We start from the raw sequence: 19,383 nt of genomic DNA on the forward strand, positions 1-19,383 counted from the left end.
CCCTCCTTCCCACGCTGGCCGTCTGGCCTGCCCTGGTCCCCTGGGGCACTGGGCCGCCTGCAGGAAGGACAGCGGGGCGGGAAGGGGCGCAGCTCTGCCTCCTGAGATTTCAGGGAGCAAGGGGGCTTGGATCACACTGTCTCTACTGTATCGGAGCCGCTGAACATTGAGTTCCTAAAAATCATCAGCCCCCAACCTGCCTACCGGTCCAGGAGGGGTCTCCCCAGCGGCCGCTTTGCCCATGGAAGGAAGCGTCAGCAGGTGGCACTGCAATCATCTCAGCAGCAGAGGGGAGGGGACATGCTCAGCGCCAGGTGAGGGGCCACGCCAGGAGGGGGGCTCTTACTTGAAAGGTGTTAGACAAAGGTGTAGTGGAGTCCGTTGCTTAAGGGGGGGTAAGGTGGCACCGTCCTGGAGGACAGGGGGGCTTTAGGCGGGAGGAGGGCCAGATGCTGCGCTAGACGGGCAGACAGGAATTAAGTGGTGCGTTAGGTTCCTCGTCTGCTCCTGCAGCACCAGACGCCCTGAGCGGCAGGGCCGGGGTGCCGTGGGCCCCGCTGCCCACCACTAACGGCCTGGGCTTGCGGGGGCATATCCATGGGGCCTGGCGGGGGTCTGGCCTGCAGTTCCCAGAAATGTCTCTGAGCTGGAGAGAGGGAGCAAGAGTGAGCAAAGGCTGCAGCAAAGGTGGCCACTGAGCAGGGACGTGACTGCGGGTGTCAGGTCTGGGGCACGCTCGCCTGCTGGTGGTTAAGGAAGCCGAGGACAGTAGGTCCACATAGGTAGAGCAAGCACAGGCCAGAGAGGAGGGCACTTTATGGCAGGGAAGGTGCCCCTGCTAGAGCCCTGGACATGGGAAGGAATTCAAAATCGCCACGATGGGCTCAGGGAGCCCCAGGATCATTACGAGGAGGGGCCCGGGAACGCCGTCTGCTGTCTCGCCAAGGGAGACCCCCTCTCAGCCCACGCACATGTCCTCAGGGGAGTCAGAACAGCAGGGACTTCAGCGACCCTGTACGGGATCCGAGCTGGGAGACAGAGAACAGGCTGCCCCTTGTCCTCGGTCATACCCATGGTTCTGCTTCCCAGGGCCAGCCACTTCAAGGTCCAGCAGGCCCCACCCGTGGTCACTTCTAGACCCTTTGGCCAGGGCTGGAGGACTGGTGGGGACTGTGACCCCACTTCAGGCTCTATGACCACCCCTCTCACACCTGGCCAAGGGCACCACCTAGACATGCAGTGGCGGCTGCATCTGGGGAGAAACAGCACTAGGTGAACTGTGAGAGCTCACACAGCGGGGGCACATGTGGGTGGGGAGAGGAGCCAGGAGTCTCCTTCCTGGCGCACGCGCGCGCACACACACACACACACACCCTCCCATCCCATGGTGCTATTTTTTTCCCACTGGACAGCAAAGTCCCACTTCCCAAGTCCTGCTTTCTGGCACAGGCCACTCTGATAGGTGAACAGTGACTTTGATTTGGGAACCAAAGCATGGACCCCAGGGAGGGTTAGAGGGGCCCCATTCTGCCTTGTCCCGGCAAGAAATCCAAGCACCAAAAGGCTTTCCTGCCCCTTTCTCGTGAGGCCAGAAACCTTAGCCTTGACCCCTTAGCTCGGGAGAACAGGAAAAATCTGTTCCCAACCCACAACCTCAGAGAAAGCGGAATAGCAGTACCACTCCGAAGATTTAAGAATGAGCTGTACACCCTCTCCCGGGACACTCCTGAGCCCCAGTCCCCCTCGCAAGCCCTGCAGTGCGCCTGGGACAGGGGAACATACCACTGTCCCTCAACTAGCGAGCCTGACGCCTGCTTTTCCACTGACCCCGACAGGCCATGCCAGGCCCTGAGCCCAAGGAGCAGGGGGTGTGGCCCAGCCTCAGAGGCTGTCCCCAGGGCCTCACCTGCCACCTGCTTGCTGCGCTGGGAGGCCTCTGAGGCCAGGGCGTAGGAGATGTTGATGATGCGCTCCTGCGCCTGCAGCTGCGAGTCCAGGTCGGCCACGCCGTCCCGGTCCTGGCCAGACACCGGCTGCAGGTTGCACATGCTGTGGGAGAGCCAGAAAGCAGGCTGTGGGCCTCGCCACCCCCAGGCACCTGCCTCAGGAGAGCAGGGTCTCCCTGGCCGGAGGATCTCACCCTTTTGGGGGCATCAGATAAAAATGGTGCACCTTCTCTCCAGACAAAGGTGCACATGCTTCTCCCCAAACACCTAGTCGCAGCTTTGTTCCTCCTTTGGTGGATCACAGACCTCAAGATAAGAGTTCCAGCTCTAAGCTCCTATTAAATCCAGACGGGAAAAGGCTAACCGCTCTCTGAAAGGGAGGCCCTCAAATACCCAGTTTACGTTTCTGAGGCTACCATCCTGGCCTCCAGGGATGTGGGCAAGGCCTCTGGCACCTCAGGACAAGGCTCGGCCCCTGGCTGTGGTCTGGCGGTCTGTGTGAGGGAACATGGGCCCTAAGGCTGGGAGGGCCGTCCTTGGGGCCTATCTCCAACTGTGTCCACTTCACCACCACACTTGGCTCCACTCCCCACGCTTGCCAGGGCCACGGGACCCAGATTTGGGGCCAAGGGCCTAGTATGGCCCTCTGAGTGCTTTAGACCTCCCGGATGACCTGGGCAAGCTCCCTCACTGATCTGCGGGTGACGTGCTGAGAGCCGGCCTGCTCCGTACCATGAGCAGTGCTGGTCTGAGACGGAGGCCTGACAAGACACACTCCCCGGCCAGCCCAGCCCAGGGCCCATTCAGCTGAGACACCCCTGGGGTCGGCCTAGCGGGTCGTCAGGGCTCAGGCAGCAGGAGGGCTGACCTGGACCGGGTAAGAATGTTACGGATCTTCTCGGCCTTGCGGTACCGCGCCTGCAGCTCCTCCAGGCTGGGCGGGTCTTCAGGATCCAGCTCCACGTAACGCTCGGGGATGGAGACCTTCTCTGGTTTGGAGAGCTGAGGAAAGGTGGTGGGAGGCACAGATGTTGGGTTTGAGACCTGCTCCCCCCATCCTGTCCCCTGCCATGAGGCACGCGGAGGAGCCCGCAGACTTCAGTGACTTGCTAAGATCACAGTGGCAGTTCACTGTGCAGTCCCGATCTGAATCTGGGTCTGACTCCAAAGCCCACGTGCTATCTACCGTACCAGGCAACCTCCTACAGGCCAAGGGAAGGGAAGGGGGAAGGCGAAATAACTAGACCAGTAAGCCCTGAGGATACAAATGATCACCCTAAAAGCTACCCTTGATGTGATCTGACCTCTCCAGCCACACTGACCCACCTCGGCCCCTACTCTTTCCTCTGCCTGGGATTCTCCTTCCTTGGGCTCCATGGCCTCTTTCTCATCCTCCCAACCTCACCTCCAGAAAGCTTCCCTGACCCTCCTTCTCCCATCCACCCACCCCTGCCACTCCCTCCCATTTCCTGTTTGTTTCTCCACTGTCTAGAGCAGGGACTTGGTACTTAGCAGCCCTTCAGCAAACACTCCTTGGATGGGTGTCTGGGTGGCTGGGTGGAGGGATGAAAGAAAGTGATGGTGCTTTCTGCCCCTACAAAAGACCCAGACAGGAGGCAGCCACATTGAATCTACTGCTCTCAAGAGGAAAATGACCCCAGCTCCTCCCCTCACCAGTGTCTCACACAAACCCAACAGCAACCTCAGCTTGGTGAACCTTTACGTGGGCCAAGAGCGCTAAAGGCAACTTTTGCACACACTTCAGGGAATTTTTTTCTTCCTTGAACTACATTAAAATGGGGTTGATTGAAACTTCCAAAAACAAGCTAAATCCAATGCCAGGGCAAATCTGGATTTGAATTTAAGCCCATGCAGACCTTTCATTCTGGTGAAAGATGGCAAGAAATAAGCTCTTTTCTGTTATTTCCCATGAGGGCAGATGCCCAGGAAGGAAGCAGATTACATTGTAGCAGGAGGGATTTAGGTTAGAGATAAGGAAGAACTTTTTCCCCTGGCTGGCAGGCCAATTAGGACACCGCAAAATGCACTTCCATTGCCAAGGCAGTGTGTAGAAGCTTCTTTTGTGGACCTGAGAAAGCACGGACCTTTGGCTGTTTCAGAGGTGCCAAAGGGAAAAGGTCTGAAGGCAGGGTTTAACCTCGTTAAACCCTGGAGCCCCTGCTGATCCCAGAACCCAGCGACTCCACAGGCGTCTGTTTGCCCCCATCCTGTCTGATCTATCCTTCATGTGGTGAGAGCATTTCGTCTCATGCAGTTTCAGGCCAGCCCAAGTCCTCATACAAATGTGTTTGGGATATCTGTGGGCCACTGTGCACTTCATTCAACAGAGCCGTCATTCAGCAAATATTTACAGAGCATCTACTGTGTGCCAGGCCTGGTGCTGGGTGCACAAAGGTGAACCAAACAGCCAAAGACACTGCTCTACAGAGCTTACAAATGGCACAACATAGGCCACAGGAGACCACCCTATGACTTGAAGACCCTAAGTGTGTCACGCTCTGACCCCCTTTCTCTTCCCTTGGGTAAGAGACGGTCCTGACTGCGGTTACTTGCTTTTCTGGGCCTGCCCGGCCATGATGCGTTTGAGCCACCAGAGGGCGAAAGAACCCAGACCAGACCTATCCAGGTCTCCTAGCCTCTGCCATGGCTGGATATTTCACCTGTGATTTCTAAACCTGCCCTGCCTTTTCCCCAAGTCTGATTGCCCAAATTGGCCTGACTGGCCAGATGCAAGACCAACCCCTGGTTTTCCAGGGAACATATGCTAACAGTAACAACTACCTCATTACATGCCTACTATGTGCCAGGCCCTGTGCTCACAGCTTTCTGATCATTGCTAATCGTTCGGGCAATGTGCTGAGTCACTTAACCCTCCCCACAACCCACATTACTGCTGAGGAAACTGAGGCACAGAGAAGTTAAATGACTTGCCACAAATTACAAAGAGAGACAGCTCTGAACCTGCATCAAAATGTCTGGTCTCCTCTTACTACCTCCAGGTGCTGTTCATCCATCCTCCTGGGCCACACTGAAATGGAGCCTGTCCTTATTCAGGGCAACAACCCAACCTCCCCCCCCCCCCCCCCCCCCCCCCCCCCCCCCCCCCCCCCCGCTCCATGCCCCTGGGAGGGTTGGTCAGGCTGGCGTCTGAAGGCTGGGCCTCCTGGGGGCAGCGTGAAGGAAGCCCCTGCCCTCACCTCTCTGCTGATGTCCACGTCATAGTCTTGTGGTTCCAGGTCCAACTCAGTGACAGGCATAGCCTGCACCTTCAGCCAGCCATTCTCCTCCTTGTCCTTCCTGTCCCCTTGTACGGCCCGTTCCAGCAGCTGCAGGTCAAAGTCCTGCTCGCGCTTCCACTGGTAACAGAACAAGAGGGTGAAATGTAGTCACTTCCTGGCTATCCCTTTTGGGTAGTTCTTGCAGGCACTGGGGTCCTTGGGAAGATGGGCCTGTGACTCATTAGGGAAAAGCTGTGTGACCATGGACCTCAACCTCATCCCTAAAACAAGGCAGCAGCTATCCTGTGACACGTATGGTCTCTGCTGTGTTCTGAAACTCCGTGATACAGAGAACAAGGCCTCTGCCCCTTTGATACAGCCGGACTCCAGACTGCTGATTTCTCTCTGATATGGGCCCCAAAGTGTCCAAACCTCCCGGGCACGGGTCTAAGATCCATGACTTCAGACTCACAAGGGTCCCCAGGGATACAGGAGGCTCCCAGGTCCAAGAAGGTGACCCTAAAACAGAAGCTGGGACAGAGCTCAAGAGAAGGGGTTTGCCGCTTCTGTTGCATGACAGATCACGGAAGCCCTTCTGGTTCGGGAGCCATATGTTGTTCCAGCTCAGAAACAATGGGCGAAACAAACCCTCTGAGGCCCTGGTAAGCAAGTGGAATAGCCAAGAGCCTCTCTAGTGGGCAGTCCCAGTAGGACACAGTTAAGGGTGGGGAATAATGCCCCCACGGTGGGACTGGGGAGGTGCAAGCAGGAGCAGCTTGCGGCCAGGGAGGCCGATAAGCTGTTGCGTATCACGCAGCTATTTGGGGCAGATGTTTTGAGCTAGAAAAACCAAACACATGTAAAATTTAAATGCTAAATCAAATGCAACAATTCCAACTCTGTAACAAGCAGGCTTCACAGAGGGAAACTCTAACCCAGCCACTTTAAGATCCCAGCACAACGGTTTGACTCCGCCGCGGCCTTCCTAATCACCTGTGGCCTGCATCCCCACAGGCCTCGACGCTGAGCAGGTTGTTGAGAGGAGGGAACAGGCCCAAAGCCTCCCTTTTCTTGAGCAGAAGCCAAGCAGACGCTTCTCCATCCCAGGTTGCCTTCTCCTTCCCACCCCACCCGCCTCACAGAGCCCCAAGTGGTCACCGTTGTCTTTAATGCCCCCTCAAGCCCGCACTCACCCAAGCCCCAAACCCACGGCCGTAGCAGCACATTTCACCCATTCGTGCACAAGCTCTCCATACTGACTCTACGTCAACGTAATCGCTTTTAGGTGATGGTTTCCAATTAAAGTGTAAAAGGATTAGGCAGTTGAAGATTCAGGGATGAAAAATTAATTTCATGATTCACAAAGAAAACACACATTTTCTTACACGCTCACCAGTGCCCCAAAGAGAGACAAGACCTCACATAAACCCAGCCTGATTGTTTCCACAAACAGAAAAAGTTCACTGGACTCTACAATGTATCCTGGGGAAGAACCACGCCAATCCATTATCATTAAGCAACACGTTTATTGGCGCTGAGGCAGAGACTTACACAAGTCTTTTTTCTTAAAAAGAAAAATTACAAGGTATTCAAGTTACGATTTTTAGATCATTTTTCTACATTTGAGACATCAGGTTGTGAAAAGTCAGTTTTACCTCATATGACACTTACTTATAAAGTTTAAAAGTTACTGGCTTTGCAGCTTTTCAGGATATGAGTATCCTGGGTCTTACCCCTTTGGTGTCTGAGCTAACAGCTGCAGAGAGGCCCTCTGAATACAGATCATAATGTATCTTGCTACCCGTTCAAGTTATTAAATACTAGAAACACAAAAAGTTTTCTGTAAGAAATTGTGCCGATGGGGCCGGAGGAATTAAAACTGAACCACCTCAGACTTGGCAGAATTTATTCCAACATGCAATCTCTGAAGTCTGTGTCTACTGTCCAGATGTGAGACATGGACTTTGATAAATTCATCATGCCCAGACCTCTGACAATGACCACGGCCCTCAGGCAGTGGGGCTTGCTCAAACTTGTGGGGCAGCTTTTGGGATAAGGGAATTATGAGTCAGTAAGCCTGCATAAAGGGGGCGGCAGAAAGGTGAATCACACATGGGAGTGCTCACTAGGCTACGGTGAGAAGAGCTGCTATTATAAGCCTGGTAACAAGAGCACAGGCCAGTTAGAGAATGGTTGATGCAAATTAGAAGCGTCTGTAGACACAATCAGGCAGGATTAGAGAGGCAATGAGCGGTAACGCTAAAAGCAAAAGAGCTTGTGCAATGAATTAGGGGAAGAGCAGTCAGGCTAGAGGTCTAGGGAAACATTTGATTTCAAACAACAGGGAAAAGTCAAATGGAATGTTTCCAAAAGGGACCTAAGGCGACTGTGGGCAGGGTGCAGTGCCTGGAAGCACCACCAGGGGGCAGCAGATGCCCCGGCTCTCCTGGGGCATGGGGAGGCCCGTCAGCACCGTGGTGGTGGGAGAGCCCCAGTCCTCAGAGGTGAGGGCCACCACCCTCTGCTCAGCTGCCCCACAGGGCACCCGCTTGGAGGTCTGGGAGGCTGGTTGGCTTGCACTCCTCCTCCTCAAATCATAGCACCACCTTTCTCCTCCACTCCTCGAACCCTGTACTTCCCAAGTCCTTGGTTCAGCTGAGAGACTCCAAATGCTTAAAAAGGCCTCCCTCAAGCTCGACTGCAGAACTGACTGTGGACGTTCTCTCTGGCTCCTGGGCTCCTGCAGTGACATCCTCGTTCCTGCTCTAGTTCCGGGGCGCCCTCTGACCAAGTCACACATGCGTCCCGGCTTGTGGACACACAGCCCGTGGGGGTGTTCTCTGAGCCATCCAGGTCGACAGCCCACTCCCTCGGCGCTGAGAAGTGCTTGTGTCTGGGGGACTCGGGGAAGCTCTGCTCCCTGTCCCAGCCCCGCCTGCCTGGACCCTCCTAACATACTGAGCCGAGATCTCCAGGGAGTGGTTGGCCGAGGTAGCGGGACGAGGGCAGACCCGTCCTCTCTCCTTGGCTCAGCGTCCTCTTGCGCTCCCGGACCAGCGCCTTCTGGTGCCGCTTCATGCGCTCGAGCTGCTCCTCTGCGCTCATCTTGCCCCGCTGGTGGTCCCCTGAGTACAGGCGCTCCAAGGCACTCCTGGGTCTCTGAGGGGCAGGAGGGACAGACAAGGCAGCTGGGCTGGGAACACAGAGGGCAGCCGCCCTGCTGGCTTCATCCCCGTCCTTCTTTCTCTCTGTCTCTGTCACACACACACACACACACACACACACACACACACACACACTCCAGTTGGGCTCCTCCTGGCCACTGAGAAGCACCTCCTCTAAGCACACTCGTGGACATGATACCACTGGCCCTCACGGGCTCTCTGGGCAGCACCCAATTCTGCAGATGCAGACACTGAGGCCCAGGCCTGTCCAGTTGAGCAGAAGCACATCATGGGCCACAACTCAGGGTGTGACTCACTGGGCGAGACTGGGGAGGGCAGTGTGATGCCCTTCTTGGTGGGCAGTGCTGAAGGCATCATGAACACATGGTGGCAGGGAATCTGAGCTCTGGAGGGGTCACCTGACAGGATCCCAGTTACCGTCTACCTCGGAGCCCTTCCCTCTGTGTGTGAGGGAGCGGTGAGCCCCTCAGGAACTTCTCAAGGCCACTCACAGGGTAGGTCACCTTGCTGCTTTCGGCATCTAGACCCCTCCGAAGCGTGACGTAGGGAGCAATGGTGGACGACTGCTGGAGCCTTGACGTGGACCCCGAGAGCCCTTAGTGAGGAAAGAGAAATGCAAGTGGATTTGTGGTGAGGAGGGCAGGCCACCAGCCCCTTCTTGATCAACTCTCACTCCCGTGAGGGGACCACGAGGACCCAGCCAACAACCCACGCTTCTTCCTCCCCAGGGCCCGGAAGAGCAAGGCCCCAGGTAGGGAATGAGGGGCCAGCCCATGGGTGCCCTCTGTCCCCTAAGGAAGATCTGGGGACTACCCTCGTCTTCTCTCACATGCAGAAGACCTGGGCTGCTTGGCAGGAGGAAAGGATGCAGGGCGAGGAATGCCCTGCATCACTTCCTCCTGATGAACTCCTATGCATCCTGTGTGACCCAACTTGGATGCCTGTCTGTGAGAAGCCTTTCCAAATGCTCCAGGCAGAATCAGTTATTCCCTGTATTCTTCAGTATATTCACTGGTTACTGCACTGACCACAGTGTCAACATGCCTGTCTACAAATTCAACAATGCCTGGTTGAATGAATAAATGGCTGAATGAATAAATGAAGAATGGAAAGAAGAAGGCACCAAGCATTTACTGAGTACTTACTATATAACAGGCAGGCATCGTGCCAGGTATTTCATATAGATTTTGTCCCGCTGGCCCTACAAAGTAGCATTACCTAACCACTGTGGAGGTACGCAATCTAAAGCTCAGAGAGGTTAAGCAACTTGTCCAAGGTCACACGGAGCCTCAGCCCGTGCTTTCTCCACTAGCAACATTCTTAGCAAGGCTGGTCCCTGACATCTAGAAACGGGCATCACACTGAGGACTCCACCAGCATTTAGCACGTAGGAAAAAGAATGATAAATGTCCTGCAATGCCCAGAGACTCCTGAGCGACAAAGAACTGTCCTGCCCACAGGCCACTAACACTGCCATTGATGAACACCTCTAGGCTGTAATGAAAGAAGGGAAAAGGGTCCCCAGGCACAGTGCCAAGGGTTGCTGTGGCCCAACTCAGCAAAAGCCAGTCCCCTCCAGGGACCAGCTCAGGACACAGCAAGCCTACACAGCATCGTGGGCTGGGAGTCACATAACCCCATAGGAGTCCAAATCATGGCGGTGTGGCCTCCTGTTTCCACATCCTGTCAAGGGGGGAAAGCGCCTGACCTCCCACCAAATGAGGGAGTGTGGTCAACCTGCTCTGGGGTTCCAGATGGCCTCCTTTTAAAAGGATTTCAGAAAGAGGATCTGGCTATGGGGAAAAATAGGGCATGGGTGAGCCTAATGGCCTAAATCTGTTCCCACCCCCATCTCAAAGGGATAGGGGAGGAGAGTGAGAAGACCCAACTGAGGAGAAAGGTGTGTTTGTTTAAATAAAGGACTCATTGAGTCTTAGAGTGACACAGAAGAGGAGAAAAGCCTCTGGAAGGCATGAGATGGGATGGCCAAGCTGATGACAGTCACCCAACATCCCAGCCTGCAGGGTGGGATTCTGGCTCTATCACTTATTGGCTAATTGGCAAGTTGTTTCATTTCTCTGGGCCTTGGTTTTCTTATCTCTAAAATGGGGATAACAATAGTACTTCCCTCACGGGATTATCATGAATCTTAACTAAGTGAATATAATAAAGTGCTTAAAACAGCACTGGGCTTTATAGTAACTGCTATTATCATTGTTCCTGGGGGAAGATGTAATAAAAGAGGATGAGAATCAGGATATGAGCCAGAGGCAGGACGGACAGGCCCTCCCTACAGCCCAGAGTCGGCTGACAGCTGCTACCCAGGCTGAGGCCCCACGCTGCAGGCAGAAGGGTGTGAGGACCGGGTAGGGCTGGGGAGCAGTGGTGTGGCAGTGGCGGGGACGCCCAGGAAGACTCCATGGAAAATCTCGCCTTACCTCTGCCTGGCAACGTCTGGTACCTGCTCTCAGAGCCCACGAGTCCCAGGGAGGGAGGGGCCACGTCCCCACTGAAGGTCGCCAGCTCAGGCTCACTGACGTATGACCGGAGTTCCACCTGTGGGCAGAGTCTGAGGCCGTCACACCTGCCCCGCTGCCGTCCCTCTCCCCACACACAGCGGGGCAACCCCAGGGGTCCCCCCTGCTCACCCTCGAGTCCCCGTTCACACACTGCCCCTGCTCCCGGTCTCGTTTCCTCTCGTCCGACTGCCGCTTGAGGCCCCTCACTGAAGTGTGCCGGATGATGGTGGCCTCCCTTGGTAGAGGTGGCACGGCCGGGGGCTGGTCCTCCGGGCTGTAGAGCTCAGGGAGTGGGGGCCTGGGAGGTGCCTCGTCTTCCTGCTCAGAAACAAAACCAGAACCAGTGCCTGGTGAGAGGATGCTCAGTGGCACCATCATAGTGGTGGCCCAAAGGGAAGGAGCAGGACACCTTGGGTCTGCAGGGAGTGACCACTTCAGCCCAAAGATGCCAACGTTTCCCCTGGTCGAGCTGTGAGGTCGGGAGACGTCTCTGCTCCAACCCCATCCTTCCCTTTGATTCACACATCTTCCATTTTTCAAAGTGTGATCTACACACAATGCAGAACTCAGGACACGGGTCCACGCTCTCATTCCACTGGCTCGGAGTGCACCATCAGGGGAGGCAGGCTGGTAACTCTGTGTTTACCTGTATGTTTATGACAGCACCCCACCACCGCCACCCATCCCACCATGCTCAGACGGAGCCAGCCCGCGGTCCCTGCACTGTTTCTGGATCCTTCAGCAGGCTGGGGATCTGAGTAAGGACCATCTACATCCTCCTGCCCTTTCTATCAGAAATGCACATGGTTACAAAATATTTCCTCCTTCCTGACTCAGGCACAGAATAGGAGTCAGGATGGGTGACTCACTGCCTTCTCCACAGCCCACTCCCTGGGCTGGGATGAATGTAACTATTTTCCTTGAACCCCCCTGTCCACAATGCTCTCCGAGGGCTGTGGCCTCTCTACAGACCGATAGCCTGGCCCCTGACTGCCATGGACACCCACTCCTGGCACAAATGACCATCCAGACTCCTTCCTCCTAACCACCCCCTTTCTTAGCCTCATTTTGCTTTGTTTTTCAGAGTTCAGGAAAGGGTGCTGTAAGCTTGTTTTGCAAAAGTTTATCAGCACTTTTCTAAAGCAACACATTTCATTATCGTGTGAAGTTTAAGCTGCCGACCTAAGATACCCAGAGGCTCTCTGAGCATCAGTGGTTTCCAAACCCTGACAAGATCTTGGAATCACCAATTTCTAAAAAAGCCCCCCAGAAAGATAAACGCAAACCATTGATTGCCTTTGATTGAAGGGAATAGAATGTCTGAAGACACAGGGTGGAAGGGAGACGTTTTATTACATATTTTTTTATATCCTTTGATTTTGTACCCTTTCAGAGTCTTGTTTAATAAAAAAAAGACATTAAATTTAAGAAAAGCCAAATAAAAATGAAAGAACTGGGCTTCCCTGGTGGCGCAGTGGTTGAGGGTCCACCTGCTGATGCAGGGGACACGGGTTCGTGGCCCGGTCCGGGAAGATCCCACATGCCGCGGAGAGGCTGGGCCCGTGAGCCATGGCCGCTGAGCCTGCGCGTCCGGAGCCCGTGCTCCAAAACGGGAGAGGCCGCAACAGTAAGAGGTCCGCGTACCACAAAAAAAAATAAAATAAAATAAAACCAACTTTAGCTACATGCAACAATATGGGTGAATCTCACAAACATACTGTTGAAAGGATGCAAGATATGAAAGAATAAACACAGTATTATATATGGGCAAAATAGAAGTGTTTTGGATGCAAATATAGGTAGTGAAACAAAACAAAACAAAAAAGCAAGGAAATTATCAAAAAAGTCAAGATAGTGGTTACCTCTGGGAGAAAGAGAAAGGGCCTACACTGGGAAGGGACCCACAGGCCCACGGGCTTCTGATTGCTGGCAAAGTCCTATTTCTTAGAGTCACAGACGTAGAGAACAAATGTAAGGATGCCATGGGGGAAAGGGGTGGGGTGGGAGGAATTGGGAGACTGGGATCGACACATACACGTTATTGATACTATGCATAAAATAGACAACTGATGGGAACATACTGTATAGCACAGGGAACTCTACCTAATGCACTGTGGTAACCTAATGGGAGGGAAGTCCCAAAGGGAGGGGATATCTGTATGTATATGGCTGATTCATTTTGTTGTGCAGTGGAGGATAACAACATTGTAAAACAACCATCCTCTAATAAAAATTAATTTTAAAAAAAGTCCTATTTCTTGGTCTGAGTGTTGGTATGAAATGGGTAGTCTCTTTATTATTATTTACTAAATTATATATCCATGTTTTTTTGTTTGTTTTTTGCGGTACGCGGGCCTCTCACTGTTGTGGCCTCTCCCATTGCGGAGCACAGGCTCCGGACGTGCAGGCTCAGCGGCCATGGCTCACGGGCCCAGCCGCTCCGCGGCACGTGGTATCCTCCCGGACCGGGGCACGAACCCGTGTCCCCTGCATTGGCAGGCGGACTCTCAACCACTGCGCCACCAGGGAAGCCCAATCTCCATGTTTTATGTCAATTTCAGGATGGATATCATTGTTTCACAAAAATAAATATAAAACAAGCAGCCAACAATAAAAATGGTAAAACTGGTGAACATATATACAACTAGAAGGAGGGGAGAGAAGACCCACCCACCTTGGTGACCCTGATGCTCAACCAAGTTGAAAAGCCCTGCTTCCAAGCCACAGCAACCAAGCTATGAAGAGGAGCCTCTGTCTTCATCTATTTCAAGCTGCTTGTTCTGCACAAGGGGAAACTGAGGATGCCCAGAGAGGGTATGGGCCTTGCCTGAAGACCCAGAGACAGACAAGGGCTGGAATCCAGGCAGTCCTGCTCACAGGCCTTTTTCCCTTTGCTCCTCGTCCCAGGGGGCAGGCATCTTGCATTATATTAGCACCTGTCTGTCCCAGCCATTCCCGCTATTTGTTTTGCTATTTTCTACCTCCTGTTTTGTGGCTGGTGCTCCATGACTCTTAGATCTGGGAGTGGGAAGGAAATCTCAAGATAAAGAAGTTCACAATGACCCTGGTTCCCTGCACCATTTCTTCCAGCTCTGGGCTCTAGACCATGGCTGGAAGCAGGTGAACGGTGAAGACCAGGTATAGGAACTCGTGTGAACTGTGCACTGATCTTGTCAGACGTCCTAAGCATACATGGCGCCCAGGCAAAGCTCCTTCAAGCCCTTGTTGGCGAAAACCTAGAGGTCTCCATTCCAAGGTCCCCTCTGCTATAGCTTCCCTGTCACTTGGACCAGCCCCCTCATGTTTTCCAGCCAAGGCTGGCCTGCCCTGGAAACATGAGCTATCACAGTACTTGACCACATCTTTTATTTCCTTAGAGTCTTCTGTGCTCCCAGACTCAGCCAAGGGCTTGGCCCCTCTCTATGCCAGGCAAGCCAAGGTGTTGGCCCAGGCAACCACATGGGCCACATACCTAACCTGAGGACCAGGGCTGAATGTCCAGCTACATGTCAGATGGCACAAAGAATGGTCAGAAGATGCGGATTGGATTCACTAACTAATATGGAGACCTCATGCAAATTTTAACAGCTTGGGCCTCAGTTCTCTTACCTGTGGGATGGAGATGCTGCCCTTCCTGTCTATACTCCAGGAGGTTGCTGTGAAGACCACATGTATCCTCACCACCCAGCACAGTCCTCAGCTGCAGGTGGAGGTAAGGATGCTCTTCTGCTAAGACGAGCTCACGGCCCAAACCGCAGGTTTGCACGGAGCCCTGCGTGGGGCAGCCACACACTTCTCTGCACGATGCAGATCACAAATTCTACCCTACTCAGTGCAGTCACTGCCTCTTGCTAGGCTTCAGTTTTCCCAGCTGCAAAATGGGAGAGTGGGCTAGATCGCCTCTAAGGGCCCTTCCAGTTCTGGGAGACTAAGCACAACGGCAGGAGCCCCTACCTCTCCTTAACCGCTCATGGCTCAGGAACCCCTCAGGACTCTGGCTGGTCTGTCTCCCCAAGCTTCCCTAAAAGCTTCTCTCCCAAGAGAAGAGGGCCTGAGGACAGAGAAGGACAATCGTCTGCCAGAGAGGAAACGACAGCGCCCAGCTCCTGGTCATCAATACTCACAGCTTTGGGCTTCGTCTTGGTTGGTGACTGAAGGGGAGACATCACCTTCCTCAGCTGGGGCAGGTGAGGTCGGTACGGCACGTAGGTTTGCAGCTGGGGGAAGAGTCGAACCTCCAGAGGGGTCCGCATGGGGCTGGTGGGCGGGCTGGGCAGCAGGGACGGCTTGCTCTCAGAAGAAGAGATTGAAGGCACAGGCGGGTAAGGAAACAAAGGCACTGTTTTCCTCTCTGAGGGGTGTGGAGAGAAGCAAAGGGTGCGATGAAACAAAGACCCTCTTCCTCAGAGGACAAGGGGAGTGACTTAGGCCACGAAGGCCCGACCTCCCCAGGGGCCATCCCCCAGGCTCCAGGCGCTGGCCTCCACCACCCCCACCCCCAGGAAGATGGCCCGCTCACCCGGATTTTTGACCGATTCCACCAGGATTCTGAAGTTCTCTTTATTTGCACTCAGGCCTGCAATGACATCTTCGATCCTCCAGAGATCCTTCTGTATCTGCGATTTCTCCTGAGGAAGAGGAGGCAGTGGGTTCACTTCCTTCTTAGCTCCTCACCAGAAGTTTCTTCTTAGGACTTCTGCTGTCATTCAGACAGAGCCCCTCACCCTGGGGGGCAGTATACCCTTTGGAAACCCCACCAGGTCTACAGCCAAGCCTGCTTCATGGCTTCCTGGGCAAGTGCAGACGTGAAAGACGCCCAAGGTCCAGGGGAGAAGTTTCAGAGAAGCTCTCACAGTCTACCTTTCCTGTTTCCACCTCACTTAAAAATCGACTCCCTTAAATACTGTTATGATTCCACTTATATGAGGTTATCTAAAGTAGCCAAATTCAGAGACAGAAAAATAGAAGGGTGGTTGCCAGAGGCTGGGACGAGGGGGAACAGGGATTGTTTTGTTAATGGGTACAGAGCTCCACTTTTGGCTGGGGGGAGGGGGGAATGAAGATTGTTGTTTAATGTGTACAGAGTTGCAGTTTTTCAAGATAAAAAACATTTCTGGAGATTGGCTGTACAACAATGTGAATCCACTTAACAGGACCAAACTGTACACTTAAAAATGGTTAGGTAAGTTTTTATGCTACATATATTTTACAATTTAAAAAAAGACTGTCTTAGGCAACCACGGCAGAAGGGAAGAGAAGGCAAGGACTAGAGGTTACACCATCCCTAGAACATAAAGAGCCTCTTTTTGAAGACAGAGCTGAATCTTGGGATGTGGGATTTAGTATAAGGGGCAGTGGATATTATGTGGCAGTAAAAAGGAATGAAGTACTATGTCTGCTACCACATGGATGAACCTTGGAAACATGATGCTAAGTGAAAGAAGCCGGACACAAAGTGCCACATCCTGTATAATTTCATTCATAGGAACCGTCCAGAATAGATTAAGTCCATAAAGACAGGAAGTAGATTAGTCGTTGGCTAGAGCAGGGGTAGAAAGTTGGGGTGGGGGTGGGGAGTGACTGTAAATGGGTACCGGGTTGCTTTGGGGGCTTTATGGAAATGTTACACAACTGACTGGGGGGATGGTTACCCAACTCTGTGAATGTGCTAAAAAAAAAAAAAAAAATCAGTGAATTACATACTTTAAAATAGTGAATTTTATGGTATGTGAATTACATGATAAAGCTGTTATTTTTTTTTTAAAAGTACGATGGGAAAAGAGGCAGGCTATACAACCATGTGCAAACTCTGAGAAGCTACACCCAAACCACCAGGGAAGAGGCCCTAGAAAGAGGTGAGCAGGGTCTGCTGTGATTAAAGGGTCGTGGGCACCTTTTAATCGAGTTGTGTAAACACCAGATATGGTATTCTTTTTAAAAAAATTATCATGGTCCCACCCCATGGACTTAAAAAGGAAGGCTCCACACCCCTATCTCCTTTCCAGGTACATCGCTGGCCTCCATTGGAAGAGTTCTCACGTGTGTGATATTTATGGACCACTGCTCCTGGATACATCCCCACAGGGCTGGGCAGTGAGCAGGTTCTCAGTACATGTACGCTGAATAAATAAAGGACCAATCACATAAAATTCCCTGATCAAATACTATCTAACAGGCATAACAACAGACGTCTGAAGCCTCCCTCCTAAGGGGAGCTCACACTCTCATACTCTCTCCACCCTTCCAACGCCAGTGCACATCCTCAGGGCTGATAAGCAAATAACAGGCTTAATGCTCAGCTCCCCACTAAAGAACGAGTGTCCTAAAACAGACATGTTACTGAGCTAACAGGATTATCTCTAGAGCTGAGGTCCCCAAGCAGAGTGTTTGGAAACAGGTGAAGAAGGAGCATGGGGTTAAGATCATCTCTCCCTCTCTCTCTCTTTCCTCCCCTGGCAGTCTACCTGGCGTACTTCTACCTGTCAGTTCACAATCCTGCCCCCATTTTGCCTGTCACCTCAACGTGTAAGAGAAGAGCAGAGAGAAGCAAAGGCCAGAGAACTTCAATCCAAGGACGATGGAATTTCAGAACTTAACGACAAGGTGAAGGAAGCTTTTGGGGAACACGAGAGTGGGGTTTCATACCTGTATCCTCACATCACACCGAGCAGGAAGGCTCCAATGTACTACATTCAGCAAAGGCTTGAACTCACTGTCCAGATGTAGGGACACCTACACGTAGCCTCACCTCTCACTGACTCTCAGGGTTACCTGGAAGTTCTCTTACCCTCTGGTTTCCCTGCTTGGGTGGCCATGAGGATCTTCATAAATAAAGCTACTCATCTTTACTCAAAAGGCTATGGGTTTTCTCACAGCCAACCCTGGCTAAAGAGGGGTGAGTTTCCAAGCCCCACTGCTGAGAATTTGCATATGGGGCTGCAAGCCTATCTCCAGCGTCAATGATTTATTCAGGACTCTAACAGCTTGCCTGGCCTAGAATTACACCAAAGCAGTTAGCACAGAGCCGGCTCAAAGAAAGGCTTTGTGAGCTTCCCGGGTCATTGTGGCACTCAGGGAAAGCATGAGCAATGCCACTAGGCTAGGTGGAAATCAAGCTGCAGGGACCAGGCTTCAGACTGGCCTACCTCCTAGTGACTTATAGGGCTAAGTTCTCTAGGAAGTCCGTGACAAGACCTATACATGGCACCCATTTGTGGATCCTGGGCCTGCTGTATGTTACATTACCACGAAGTAAGGCACAGTAGAAATACAAATAGCCAATAATCATAAAAAAAGATGTTTAACCTACTAGTAATTAAATGAATGCAAATAAAAACATGATGTCCTTTTTCAGCACGCAGACTGGCAAAAACTAAGAAGACCGATAACATCAAGTGTTGGCAAGGACGTGGGTAAACAGGTTCAGTACTCTCATGCACTATGGGTGGGAGGGCAAATGAGTGCAGCCTTTTAGAGGGTGATTTGGCGGTATCTGCCAACATTTAAGATGTACACTCAAGTCAACCCAACAAGTCCACTCCTAGGAGCCTATCTTAGATAAATGCTCATAAACAAGCTCTAAAGGCAGTTACATAGATGCTCACTGTGATACCATTTATAAAAGCAAAACACTGCAAATAACTTAAATGCCCATCAGAAGAGGAATGGCTAAATAAAGTATGGGATATCCACACACTATGAAATCTGTAGCATCAAGACCAACAATGTCTAATACAATTTCTGAGATTATGTAAATCTTCCATAATCTGTGCTGTCCAATACAGAAAGCCACTAGCCACATGAAATAATTCTGGTGTGGCTAAGGAATATATTTTTAATTTAGTTAATTTTAATTTATGTTTAAATTTAAATAGCTACCATACAGGGCAGCATAAACTTGGGGGTATCTTTCTTGGAAAGATTTCCATTACATACAGTTATGACAAAAAAAGCAAGTTACCAAACAATGTGTAAGTATGATTCCTGTTTAAGTAAGCCCAACTCCCTCCCCCAAATAAATTATATGATACTATGTACGTGCATACGTTTGGAAATGCACAGAAAATGGTCTGGAAGGCAACACTGCAAACCGATGGTACTGATTACATGCTGGGAAGGTGAGGGACTGGGCAGAGAAGGGAAGGAGGGAGGAGGAGCTTTTGTGTCCTGTTTTAGTTTTACTTCTCATTGTTTGGACTTTCCAGGGAGATGCATTTATGTGTTTTCTGTATAATTAAAGAAACATAAGGAATGAAAAGCTAAAAAAAAAATTATGGCTGAAATTAATGTGGATGGTTGAAGTCCAAGAAGCTAAGTCTAATGAGACCGAACAGTTCAAGGAACTAGTAACTAGAAACAATTGTTTAAAGGACTTTGCCAACAATATTCACCTATTTATTTTCAAGCCACTATGCTAAATACTGGGGATACAAAAAGAAGAGGAAAATGTTAACTCAAATGAAGGGAAATAATGGGAAAAACCCAACAGCCACAG

General features: G+C 51.9%; 1 protein-coding gene across 11 annotated transcripts in view; it reads right to left on the bottom strand.

Moving 5' to 3' along the window:
- PLEKHA7 (pleckstrin homology domain containing A7) overlaps positions 1-19,383 on the bottom strand; it is a 209,981-nt gene that overhangs the window by 2,892 nt on the left and 187,706 nt on the right. For 7 of the 11 annotated variants that reach the window (XM_029207390.1, XM_029207388.1, XM_029207394.1 and 4 more), the window contains 10 exons: positions 15,409-15,517; positions 15,014-15,240; positions 11,019-11,207; positions 10,809-10,926; positions 8,862-8,965; positions 8,144-8,344; positions 5,165-5,323; positions 2,815-2,948; positions 1,907-2,049; positions 347-457 (listed from right to left, as the gene is read on the bottom strand). In XM_029207390.1, the coding sequence (XP_029063223.1) occupies positions 357-457; positions 1,907-2,049; positions 2,815-2,948; positions 5,165-5,323; positions 8,144-8,344; positions 8,862-8,965; positions 10,809-10,926; positions 11,019-11,207; positions 15,014-15,240; positions 15,409-15,517 (1,485 nt within the window). In that variant the 3' untranslated portion in view covers positions 347-356. Of the gene's footprint in view, positions 1-346; positions 458-1,906; positions 2,050-2,814; positions 2,949-5,164; positions 5,324-6,237; positions 8,345-8,861; positions 8,966-10,808; positions 10,927-11,018; positions 11,208-15,013; positions 15,241-15,408; positions 15,518-19,383 lie in introns of those variants that run through there. The other 4 variants (XM_029207393.1, XM_029207387.1, XM_029207391.1 and 1 more) reach the window with 3 other exon arrangements.

This window comes from Monodon monoceros, unplaced genomic scaffold, assembly GCF_005190385.1.
Source record: "Monodon monoceros isolate NGI ecotype Baffin Bay Population unplaced genomic scaffold, NGI_Narwhal_1 Super_Scaffold_7, whole genome shotgun sequence".
Taxonomy (NCBI): Eukaryota; Metazoa; Chordata; class Mammalia; order Artiodactyla; family Monodontidae; genus Monodon; species Monodon monoceros.